The following is a 13,734-nucleotide window of genomic DNA, read 5'->3' on the forward strand; positions in this document are numbered from 1 at the left end:
TTATATATATATAAATAAATATATACATATATATATATATATACATATATATATATACATTTATATATATATATATATATAAATATATATATATATATAAATATAAATTAGTAGAAAATCACTTAACAAAAATTTTTCAATTAACACTATATTTCATCAATAAAGACTCATCAGAAAACTTTTTTTGATGAGCCTTTATTGATGAAAATTATTTCTAATAAGTCTTTATTGATGAAACACAGTGTTATTAATTAACATTTAAGTTTTACTTTGATTGTTGGAAAAATAATTAGGAATTAATTATATGTAAATGAATGAGCATAAAACTATATCTACTAATAATAAATACTCACACTTGATAATCTTCTTCATTTACTGTTAAAGACTGTAGAAAAAATAAATCTTCATCATTTGTTAGACGTATCTGCAATTCCTTTAAAGTAAAATGATAAACATGCATATATATACAAATATATGTGTATGTGTATTCCTTTAGTTTGTCATCTAAATTTACTGTTTGTGATAAAAAACAGCTTTTACCAACTTTTATGTTCAAAAAAGATAAAAATAAGCTCACTTTATGTCAAAATTATTAAATTTAATTGAAGAAACTAATTAATTTAAAAAATCATCAAAAAAGCAACTAAGTAGACAAATGATTTTTAATTTTATAATTAAACAAAAAAAATTATGAACGTTATATTTTTTTACCATTTACTTACATCAGCTGAAAAGCAGGTAAAACATGGGAGGAGTGTTGATACATCAACTGACAAATGGGTAGGACATGTAAGGAGTGTAGCTACATGACTGATAAACAGGTAGTTTTAGAAGGGTTTTTTTTTGTACTTATTTAGAATTTTTAAAAACGTTTATTTTATTGTTTATATCTTAATTATTTAATTTTATTTTAATTAATTAAGAATTTAATTTAATTTTGAATATTTTATAATTTTTACAAATTTTTGCTGTTGCAATTTTAATTATTTTATAAAAACTTGAAATAAAATGTTAATTTTTTTATTTATATTTTAGAATTTAAATAGACTACTAATATTTTAGAACTTTATCAAGAATTTAAATACAATTTTATTTTACTGTTTTTATTTTAAATATTTCATCTAAAATTAAAATAAAGTGTTTACTTGGCTGTTTTTAATTTATTTAAAACTAAATTAGGTTTCAAAATCTGAGGTCAGCAAAAAATTCCCAACCAAAGACACTTTCAAGTTGGCAGTTAATTCCTAGAGCTATATGTATATATATATATATATGTATATATATATATACATGTATATTTATATATATATACATATATAAAACATATATATATATGTATATATATACATATATATATATACATGTATATATATATATATATATAAAACATATATATATGTATATATATATACATATATATACACACACACACACACATATATATATATATATATATATATATATATATATATATATATATATATATATATATATATATATATATACACACACACATATATATAATATACACAAAAATATATATATCCAAAATTTCTTTTTAGCACAAAAAATGTAAGTATTTTAATAAACAAGACAAACTTTTTAATTAATAAAACCATTTTATCAATTCTAAACAATACATGTTTCGACTATCAATAGTCATCTTTAGTTGAAGTTTAATTTTTAAATTTGTTTAAATACCTATATAGGTGATTTTTTAATACCAATACAAAATGTAATTATCTGTGTACAAACTATTAATTTAATTAGAAAAATACAACAAAAACTATTATAAGAATAACAAGTCATACTAAAAAACAAATAGGAAGTGACGAAAGAATAGGTTAATTAAAAAATACATAGAGTAATAACTAAACAGAAAGTGTCAATTGGACATGGTTGACCTGTTTGTTCATACCAGGTTTTAACCATTCTATAAACATGCTTTCTTAAAGTTTTAATTCAAACTTATTAGATGCTGAATCTAAAACGGAAAAACACTTTTCATTTAATTGCATAAAATAATTTTCATTACCATGGAGATGTTTATAGATATGTGATTTTTGTCTCTCTTATAATGTTCAGTTATCCGTGTCTTGAGATGGCGAGTAGTTTCGCCTATATAACAGGAGTTACATACCGCACATACGAATTTGTAGACCACGAACGATTTGAACTCTAGAGGAATAGGATCTTTAGAGAAGAAAAATTTTGAAACTTTTAGTGAGACAAAAACTAGTTTAAAATTTACAGAACAGCAATATCTTTTAACAATTGAATTCAATCTTTTTTTAGTTAAATCAGATATTTTTCCTAAAAACAGTAGTTTAAAGTAAGACAAAGGTTCTTTGATTTTTGGTTGTGATGGATTGTTTGTGTTAATTTTGTTTAAATAAGATTTATACATTTTCGATATTAGCCAAGATGGATACATGTTTCTTTGAAATACTTTGAAAAGGTTGTTTATGTCGGAGTTCAACCCTAGATTAGTACTATTGATTTTAAATGTTCTATCGAATAAGCATTTGATAAGACTAACTCTGTACAAAAGCGGAGTGAAACTATAAAAATTGGTGTGTAGACCAGAGTAGGTTATTTTATGAAAAACTGTAGTAGTTACTGTAGAATTTATTTTGTGTAAATTTACGTCCAAGAAGGATATTTTCAAATTCACTTCTTGTTCCATGGTGAAAGAAATAGAATTGTGCTTACTATTAATATAATTAAGGAAAATACATGCTTCATTTTCTGACTGAAAAGCAGCAAAAATGTCATCAACATATTGTTTATAGAAAACTGGCTAAACTCCATTGCAATTTTTAATCCAGTTATTTTCAAAATGACCCATAAACAAATTGGCAAGAACAGGTGCTAGTGGAGAGCCCATGGCTACACCATCTATTTGATCATAAGTATGTCCTTTAAAAAGAAAATGTGTTTGCGAGGTAGCAAAATTAAATAGTTTTTTAAAATCGTTTTTAGTAATTTTAAAATTTTTATTATTAAGCATAATCAAATTAACTGCGATATATCAATGGTTTCTTGAAGCGGAACATTAGTATATAAGCTGGCTACATCATACGATACTAAAAATTGTTTATGTAGATTAACCTGACTTATTTCTTTAACAAAGGAAAATGAAACACTTGGGGAGCATACTTGTTAACCGGTCTTGTTTTAAAGTTGTGAATCTGCGACGACTAAAAAAATGAGCTTGTCATGTTTTTTGAGGGGAAAAAAAAAAAAATTACCACCTTTTTCAAACGTCGAGATTTTTTGTTTCAAACTATGGTCTTTAAAAAAAAAAAAAAATTAAGAAAACAGATTTGGGCAAAAGTAATTTGTTTTTGATGCTTTGAATCTTATGATAAAAAAGAGTTTATAAATTTGAAAGTAAACAAAAGTGAGTTGAAAGCACTTTAGCTTGTAAAATAGTTTCAGGTGCTTTTAAATTTTTTTTATCTTTTATTTATATTTCGTATGCTGGTTGACTTGAAAACACATAAGTTCATAATTTTTTTTTCATAAGCTTAGGTAAAGATTGCAGGTAAAATCTCATGTAACCTTATTTGAGGATGCATTTTTTCCATTGCATTTAGCAGCATAGCGAAGAGATGGATAGCTTCTTGGTTTATCATTAACTGAAAGGTTATGAAAGATTTTCCAATGTTCTTCTAACTTTTTGGCATACGGAAACCGTACAATACATTCCGAACAAAGATAACCAGGCAATATTGGTGTAGTCATATATAGGCTAAATAAAAAAACTTTGTTTAATTGACGTAAAACAAACTGTCATGCAAGTTAAAAAATATGCGGCTTTAATTAGAAAGTCCATGTTTTAAACACAACAAAGGATGTTTTGAATTTTACAATGAGGAAAAATAAATTCCCCGGAATTTTTTAATGAATGAGAAAAAGCCTGGTTTCCACGAACACTGAACTGTTTAAGGGAAGTATAAATAATCGTAATTTATTTGGATCATAGTTTTGAAAAAAGGTTTAATCTCAAATTACAACGAACCGTCATACTAATTGTATTAATCAGTTAAGTAGTAAATAAAGCGGTAATGTAAAGTTTAATGTTCAAGATATTTAGTATGCAAATTTTTTATGTATGTTTGTTTGTATATATTTTTTAATTATGTTAAGTAACATATGAACTAAACTTGGAATAAAAATCACAGCGTTTTTATTTCTTTATAAAAAATATATATTAATGACAATTAGCAGCATTAACAGAATTATTGTGCAGTTTTTTATCTTATCTTTTTTAAATTTATTTTTTATCCATTTGGCTTTACAAATAGCTTGTAACAATATGGATTCTTCATAAAAATTACATAAAACTAATGAAATAATTAATATTTGATCAGTTGGTCTTTCTTCCTTGAACCCTCGCAATATATGAAATTCTTTTTCAGTTAACAAATCAGTTGAGAAGTAAAAAGAAGTTTTAAACCCTGCTAAATAAAGGGTTGAGAGTCCAATTATGAGCACTTTGATTTGTCATCCAAATATATATATATATATATATATATATATATATATATATATATATATATATATATATATATATATATATATATATATATATACAGTGGTGGCACAAAGTCATGACCACACGCATATTTTGATCTCTCTAATAGTTTACTTAGGCAATAATAATAATTTTTTAGACATTTTTACGTTTAGGCATAATTACTTAGGCAATAATAACAATTTTTATTCGAATATTGAGAATAAATTGATTAGATTTAATTATAATTAAAATTAGCAGTGCTAATTAGGATTATTTAATCTTAATTAGCTATAATTAACAATTTTTTGGAACTTTTTAAGTTTTGTGTTTCTAAACATTTGTTGTTGTTAAATAATGATTGAAATCATGTTTTCTTTCATTAAACAAACATTTTATCATTTTTGTATTATAATTTTGCAGAACATTGTGTATGCCATGTATCAGAAGCTATCAATTGAGCAACGACTGAAGATCATTGTTATGATGAAACAAGGCATTTTGTACAGAGATATTGCTGAGCAAATGAAAATTGGACTGTTAACTGTAATCAGTACAGCCAGAAAAGAGAAAGACACCGGTACAGTGGCAGACTTAGAGCGTGTTGGATGACCTCGTAAAACTACCGCAAAGCAGGATCAGCTTTTGGTTCGGGCGAGTTTGTCCAATAATTTCGCCACGGTTTCAGATCTTGCAAGCTACATGGGGAAAAACCATGAAGTTCATCTGGCAGCAAGGACAGTTAGAAAATGCCTGCAGCAAGCTGGTTTGAGTGAGAGAATTGCTGCGAAGAAGCCTTTATTGCAACCTGATAATATCGCGAAAAGAAGAGCATTCGCAAAGATGCACAAAACCTAGACTGTCGCACAATGGAATAAAATATTATGGAGTGATGGAGCTAAAAGAGCTTATGAGAGAAGAGTTAGTGAACGATTTAGTCCTCTGTGTGTAGTTCCCACAGTAAAGCATGGAGGAGGCTCTCTTATGGTATGGGGTTGTATGTCAGGATCAGGTGTAGGTCATTTATATCATTGTACGGGTGCGGTAAACCAGGATAAATATTTGGAAATATTAAAAACAGAAATGAAACCATCAGCAAACAAACTATTTGGTAAAAACAAACCATTTTTCTTTCAACAGGACAATGCTCCTTGCCACAAAGCTAAGAAAGTAATGGAATATCTCAAACGTGCTTGTACCAATGGCCTCCACAAAGTCCTGACCTGAACCCCATTGAAAATTTTTGGGAGGAGCTCTTCAGAAAGGTACAGAAAACCAAACCCAGCAAAATGATTTGTGGCAACATTTGAAAGCTGTATGGCTAGCGATCCCTGCTGACACCATCCAAAAGCTGGTACAGTCTATGCCAAGACGTGTACAGGCCGTGCTTGATGCGCATAGAGGTCATACAAAATACTATACTTTTAGTCAGAATTTCTTATGTTTTATTAGTGACCCTTATTACTGACAATGCAGAGTCATTTTTATTTCGATGTGGTGCTGTTTTATTTTATATTGTGCCAAAAATGAATAAGATTCTCTTGTTTTTTAAATGTGGTCATGATTTTGCGCCACCACTGTATATATATATATATATATATATATATATAGATTTTGTGCCACCACTGTATATATATATATATATATATATATATATATATATATATATATATATATATCTTATACTGCTAATTTAGGTGAGCAGTGTAACGTCATACTGACATAGCATGCTGCCAAAGGCTTTAGTACATATCTCGACTGACAAATAGACTGACTCGCACCGGAGTGCTGCTACATCGACTGGCGGTTTGGCATGATGCAGCTAACATTTCATTCATTATTCTTCATTTTTGTCTTTTTTTTCTAAAAAATGAATGTCACGCCAGGTCATCCTGCTACTGGTAACATGTAATCCAGTACAATCTGCTTCATATCCTGCTGCTTTGTAGGATACGCCTTTTTAAGCAAAGGCTAGGAGAAGCCAACTCCAACTTAAAACAACCCCTACTTTGGGGCTCTTGGTAGGGTAAAGGCTAGAGATGGTGTCTTGATAAAAATACTTATCTTGGGCAGATGTTAAATGCATCCAGCTACTGTCTTGTATAAGGCCTCCTAGGCAAAGAATTAAGGGGTAAACAGATTCTATCTGTTGACAAGCCTCGCACCCCTTCCTCATTTATTAGGTTGGCACAGATGTATTTATTATACATTGTTTCCAGTTTACGATGTTGAAAGCTGGATCTTCTTGACTCAGTGCATGGGTTTTGCTTGTGTCTCTGTTTTAATGATTAGGTAACTTATTCTATTATCTATTTAAAAATTACTAAACTTCCAAAAACTATAAAACACAAAAAACCATCATCATCACCAAGTTCTCTAAAGCTATCATTCATTATTATTTGTGGTCTTCGAAGTAACTTTTCTTCTGTTGAGTCTTATCTCTTGCAAAGTTCACCAGACCTACTTACTGTTTGTGAGACTAATTTGAGTTCAGATGTTTCATCTTGTGATCTTAGAGTTGATGGTTATCTTCCTTTAACTCATAAAGATTCCAATAGTCACATGCTTGGCCTTAGCATTTACATTCGTAAGAATTCACCCATATGTCATGAAACTAGGTTTGAATCCACAGACTATTCTTTCATGCGCTTTCCTTTAGCACTCTACTTCATTCTATCGCCTTTCTCTTTGTTCTATATTGCTCTCCTTTATCTCAAGACTGCACTCTTTTTAATGTTATTTCTGATCACATTGACCAAGCCCTCTCTCTTTATCCATCAGCTAATATAGTTGGTGTCGGTGACTTTAATGCTCACCACTCTGAATAGCTTGACTCTAGTATCAGTGACTCTGCAGGGATTAAGGCCCTCAACTTTTGCCTTTCTCAATCCCTCAAAACTCAAATAGTCAACTTTCCAACTCGCTTTCCAGACAACCTGAATCGTTTACCTTCTCTACTCGACTTATGTCTTGTTTCTGATCCTAGACAATCCTCAGTTTCTCCACATTCACCCTTAGGTGCTTCTGATCACAGTTTGATATCTCTAAAACTATTATCTCATTCTTCTTCATCATCAGAATCCCCCTATCATTTTACCTATTACAAATACCTTAAAGCTGACTAGGACTCTTTCCGTGATTTTCTTCATGATGGCCCTTGGGTAGAAATCTTTTGTCTTCCTGCTAACAAATGTGCTTCTTACATAACTTCATGTATTCAGGCTGGCATGGAATCTTTTATTCCCCCTTGTAGATTCTAGGTCAAGCCTCACTCTTTTTCATGGTTTTTTTCACATTGTGCTGCTGCAATTCCCAATCGAAACCATTACTTTCATATCTATCAGCAAAACAATTCTCCAGAAAACAAACGCCTGTTTACTATTGCTAGAAACCATTGTAAAAAGGTTTTGTCTAATGCACAAGCTTGTTATTCTCAGGTCATAAAATCTTGTATTTCATCAAAAAAATTAGGCTCTCATGACTTCTGGATAATCTTTAACACTATCAATAATAAGGGTAAATCTATTATTCCACCTCTCTTGTATGGTTCAGATTTTGTTATCTCACCTAAAGACAAAGCTGAATTGTTTGCTAAGAACTTTTCATCAATATCATTTCTTGATTCCACTAGTTGCGTTCTACCTGATATAGTCGTCAAACAGGTTCATCCATTGCTTGACATTTGTTTTACTCCAGCTTCAAAACTATTTAACAAGTGCTTATCAGAGTCCTGTTTTCCGGCATGCTGAAAAGCAGCATCTGTTATCCCTATTTTTAAAAATTATTTAGAGCAATCTGACTTGTCTAACAACCATCGCATTAGTTTTATTTCTATCATAAGCAAGGTTTATCACAAGCATAATCTTTAATTAACAAACACTTAATCTCTCATCTTGAATCTAATAACTTACTTTCTGATCATCAATATGGATTTCAATCTTCTTGTACTTCAGCTGATTTGCAAACAGTAATAACCGATAGATTTTATCGTGCATTAGATAGAGGTGGAGAGACTAAGGCAATCACTCTTGAAATTTTAAAGCTTTTGATAAAGTTTGGCATGCTGGTTTTCTCCATAAGCTTTCTTCTTATGGTGTATCTGGTAACATCTTTAAGATAATTGAATCTTTTCTTTCCAATCACAGTACAAAAGTTGTTCTTGATAGACAGCACTCTTCTTCATATCCTGTAACTTTAGGGGTTCCTCAAGGTTCAATCCTTGGCCCTATATTCTTTTTAATTTACATTCTCACATTCAAAGTGGCATTGTTTGCTGATGATACTACCATTTATTCTTGTCTTAATAAGAAGCCAACACTATCTGATTGCTTGGAAGGGGCATCTGAGCTTGAAAAGGATCTTACTTCTGCTACAGCATTGGGCTCACAGTGGCTGGTGAACTTTAATTCAGATGAAACTTAACTTTTTTCAGCCATTTGTTATCGCAATAATTTAGATCTTACTATATTTATGAACTGTAATGTACTCAATGAGTAATCTAACCTTCATCTTCTAGGATTAACTCTTACTTCCAAACTTTCTTGGAAACCGTTTATCAAATCTATTGCAAAACTATCATCTGCTAAGGTTGCATCTCTTTATCAAACTCGACACACTTTTACCTTGGATTCTATTCTTTATCTCTATAAATCTCAAATCCGTTCCTGTATGGAATACTGTTGCTACATCTGGGGTGGATCTTCTAATGATGCCCTTTCTCTTTTAGACAAGGTACAAAGACGTATTGTAAACATAGTTGGACCTGCTCTTGCAGCCAACCTCCAACCATTATCACATTGTCGTAAAATTGCTTCTCTTTCTCTTCTTTACAAATACTATAATGTGAAATGCTCTAAAGAGCTAGTGTCTCTTGTGCTATCTACTAAAACTCATTCTTGTGTGACTTCGCTTTTTTCCTCGAACATCAGTTCTTTGGAATTCGCTTCCTTCAACTTGCTTTCCTGATTCATATAATTTGCAATTTTTTAAGTCGATCCCCACCACGTCCCTAGTAGTACCACGCTCAACTTGTTTCTCCGCGCAGCGGCCTTGTTTGTCAAGGTTCGTGTTTCAGAGTTATAGAGTTGAGAGAGGGTTATAACCACAATTAAGTAGCCTCCTCATCTGTAGTGGCCTTCTGGGCCTTGGGGAGGTGAAATAACAAAAAAAAAAAAAAAAAAAAAAAAATTCCAACTCTTGTTGTAGTTGCTAGCAGCCTTGTTGGAAGCAAAGATGTATAAAAAAAAAAAGAGAAAAGTTTCCCCAAAGTCTTCTAAAGCTCGTGCTTTAGAGATATTTGCAGGATTGATTGATCTTGGTTCAAATTGATTATACATATACACACATATATACATATTTATATATACACATATATTAATATATACCTACTATATTTAATATGTGCATATAAACCCCTTAAACTGATTGAGCAAGTAAGACTCTTTAGCCATGGTAAAGACAACTTTAGAAAAGGAAAACTCTAATATTAGGCTCCCAACTTTATTGTGGGTAAGGCTAGGAGAAGCTTGTAAACTTTGCATGGTGATTCTCAAAATATCCATATATATATATTATATATATATATATATATATATATATATATATATATATATATATATATATATATAAATATAAATATAAATATAAATATATATATATATATATATATATATATATATATATATATATATATATATATATATATATATATATATATATATTCATTTTATAAATAAAACTACATATTTTTTACCACTATTAGTTTCATGCTAAATGCAATCATCAGGCAAAAAATCTGATTTTTTTCTTGTGGAAAAATAATTCTGTACAAGAAAAAATGTGTTAGAAAAATCTAATCTTTTGGTTTGTCCAGCAAAAATTTGTTCTCATGGCGACACTTGGATATTAGTTCGCTTTTTTTGTGTAATTGTTCTTTGGGATTTTTATACAATAAAATTATTAGTTTTTTGTAGAGCATAATAAGCATATTTTAGTTAAGCTGTTGTAGGCGGGGACGTTTTTTATGATAGACCATTTTAAATTGGGTGTTGTTTTTAACTTATCTTTTGTTTCCCATAGGTATTTTGAAAACTTGGTTGAATTTTTAAGTTTTTTTGTTTTTGAACAGTTACTTGTGGTTCACCTATCTAATTTTCCACAAGCCTTCTGTTGAACCTATATATGTTTTGTTGGGTGTGTTTGGGAATGATGAAATGCACTTATAAATTATATTTGTTTTTCTGCAATCTCCGTACATAGGGCAGGTTTTGTTTAATTTACAATTGCAAGCTAAAACGGCAGTTAGGTTCATCGAGATTTTTATTGTTGTGGTTCTTTATAATTTTTGCTATGCTGCTTGTGTAGCAGTAGCTGACTTTTATTGTGTTGCAATTAAATAGTTTATCAAGCAAATTTGGTTTTTGAAAGTGTTTGTCGATTAGTTGAAAAAAAGTTTTGCCTATGTTTATCAGAATGCTTTTATTATATGGTGGGTTAATCCAGATTATATTTCTTGTATTTTTTTGCTTGGGGGCTACTCTGGTATAATATTTAGGGTTGTATTTAAAGTTTAAATCTTTGAAACCATTTCTATCCAGGGCTTCGTTGTATTCTGCCATCGACGAGTGAAATATTTTCTCGCCAGAAGAATTTTGAGATAACCTATTGTTGATAGCAATTGGAATTTGTTTGATAATTTGTAGGGAGTGGTTCGACTCGGCATGAATGTAAAGTAAGTTGCTGTTTGGTTTTTTGAAAGTATGATATGAACCTTTTTCCAAATTAAAAGTCACGCCATGAGAACAAATTTTTGCTGGATCAACCACAAACCAAAAGATTTTTCTAATGCATTTTTTCTTGTACAGAATTATTTTTCCACGAGAAAATATCAGATTTTTTACCTGATGATTGCATTTAGCATGAAACTAATAGTTGTAAAAATATGTAGTTTTATTTATAAAAATTATATAAATACAGCTCTGTTTTAACTTAATTTATTTTAATTTACTTTAATTCATCAAGCATATATATATGCTTTAATTCATCAATCATATATATATATATATATATATATATATATATATATATATATATATATATATTTGTATATATTTATATATACAAATATATACATTTTATATATATGCATATATACAAATATATAATATATATATATATATATATATATATATATATATATATATATATAAATTTATACACAAATATCTTGTAAATAATCTATTATATAAACAAAAGGGAACCAAATATTGACAAACTTTTTTATGAGTGGCTGTTAATGTTAGTAATGATACTTGAATCTGAAGAGGAGAACATCTAAATATATCAGAAATATAAAACAGATTTTATATTTCTAATAATACTAGAATATAAAATTAAATAAAGAACTTAAAACTATTTACTTAATTACCTTTGATCAAACTCCTTTTGCACAACTCGAATATATTTTGAAAATAAAATTTCAGATTGCATTTCTGCTGTTACATTTACTTATATACATATGCTACAGAAAATTGAAAGAAACAATTAGCCATTTTAATTACTAATTAATTTGACAATTAAAAAACAACAACTAATGTTTATATAGCACATCAATTAATGTTGACAATAAATAATGTTTAACATCGAAGATTTAAATCTACACTAAGAGATAAAAAAAATTCATTTTGTCAATTATACTTATACAAGTTCATATTTAATTTATATATTAGTTTATACTATAAAACAACATTTTTAATTAAAAATTTACATCTAAATATATAAAAAAGAAAAAAATTTAAAACAAATCAACAATGTAAAAACTTTCAATTAAAAAAGCGAGGAGTGATATATATATATATATATATATATATATATATATATATATATATATATATATATATATATATATACATACAGTAGGCAAAAAAATAAATGGCACAAACATTTTTTTTAAGTTTATTTTTTTCAACTTATTCATTTTCTCATGTTTTTGTAAAACTGTAAAAAATGTAAATGTACATCAAGGAGTACTAATATTATGAAGATTTTTATATGTATTTGTGCATGATTTTACCAAAGGATTATTGTTTTTAAAAACATTAAAATCACACAGGTGTTATATTGGAAGCAAAAAAATAAATGGCACAAAAACTTTATTTTATATTTTTTTGAATTTTTGTGGGAAAAAAAATAAAATTTTGGTAAGTTTAAGTCTAAAATTATATTTACATATGTAACAAATAAGATGCGTTCATATGTAACATATAAAATATATTTGTAACACACAAGTTTTGATTAATTGAATAAAATTGATTAATTTATAGCAACATGCGCATTGTAAAATGACATTGGACAATTTCTCAAAGAAACTTAGTTGTGGATTTGGTAAATAGTGGCAAGACCTACAGAGAAGTTAATAAACAGACTGGAATCCCTTTTCGAACTGTTGGCAACATTATAAAAAAGCATAATTTGAATGGGACTACAACTGATATATCAGGAAGAGACTGTAAAAGAAAAACATCTGCTGCTATTGATAGAAACATTATTTTACAAGTAAAGAAAAACAAATTTGAAGCTGGTCAAAAGATTGCAGACAAACTTAAAAACGACCAAAATCATGATTTCGACACAAAATCATGATTTCAACACAAACTATCCGAAATAGAATTAGAGAGCAAGGATTTCATGGTAGAGTATGTTGCAAAAAACCTTATTTGACTCTAAAACATATGAAACAACAACTATTATCTATTATTTACGATTTATTAATGATTATTTGTAAGTTGAAACACCACCTCATAAATAACTGAAATAACAATTAAAAATAACAATTAAAAACAACATAAAAAATAATAATAAAAAAACATAAAAAATAACAATAAGTAACTTTTTTAAAAGTTAACTGAAGTTATTTTTATTATTATTAAAAGATCATAATAATAACAACAACAACAATAACCACATTTATATATATATATATAAATGTATATATATATATATATATATATATATATATATATATATATATATATATATATATATATATATTAGGGGTATGACTAAAAAAAAAATTTAAGCATTTTTTATTCCCCATGTAACCATGAGTGGAGAAACTATATTTATAAACATAAAATATATTTTTTTTATGTAAATTGTCAAAAAAGATCACCCCTCAAGCTGAAAATAATTTTTCCTATCTTTTTAGTGAGTTATAA

At 28.2% G+C, this 13,734-nt stretch overlaps 1 protein-coding gene across 1 annotated transcript in view; it reads right to left on the minus strand.

Moving 5' to 3' along the window:
• Positions 1–12,102, minus strand: part of LOC105845302 (spindle assembly abnormal protein 6 homolog) — a 62,990-nt gene extending 50,888 nt beyond the window's left edge. The window contains exons 1-3 of the mRNA XM_065814723.1: positions 11,946–12,102; positions 11,794–11,851; positions 354–433 (exon numbers count right to left, since the gene is read on the minus strand). Coding sequence (XP_065670795.1) covers positions 354–433; positions 11,794–11,851; positions 11,946–12,007 — 200 coding nt within the window. The 5' untranslated portion in view covers positions 12,008–12,102. The remainder of the gene's footprint in view (positions 1–353; positions 434–11,793; positions 11,852–11,945) is intronic.
• Between the last annotated feature and the right edge of the window lie 1,632 nt (positions 12,103–13,734).

Source organism: Hydra vulgaris, chromosome 12 (genome assembly GCF_038396675.1).
Source record: "Hydra vulgaris chromosome 12, alternate assembly HydraT2T_AEP".
In the NCBI taxonomy this organism is placed as follows: Eukaryota; Metazoa; Cnidaria; class Hydrozoa; order Anthoathecata; family Hydridae; genus Hydra; species Hydra vulgaris.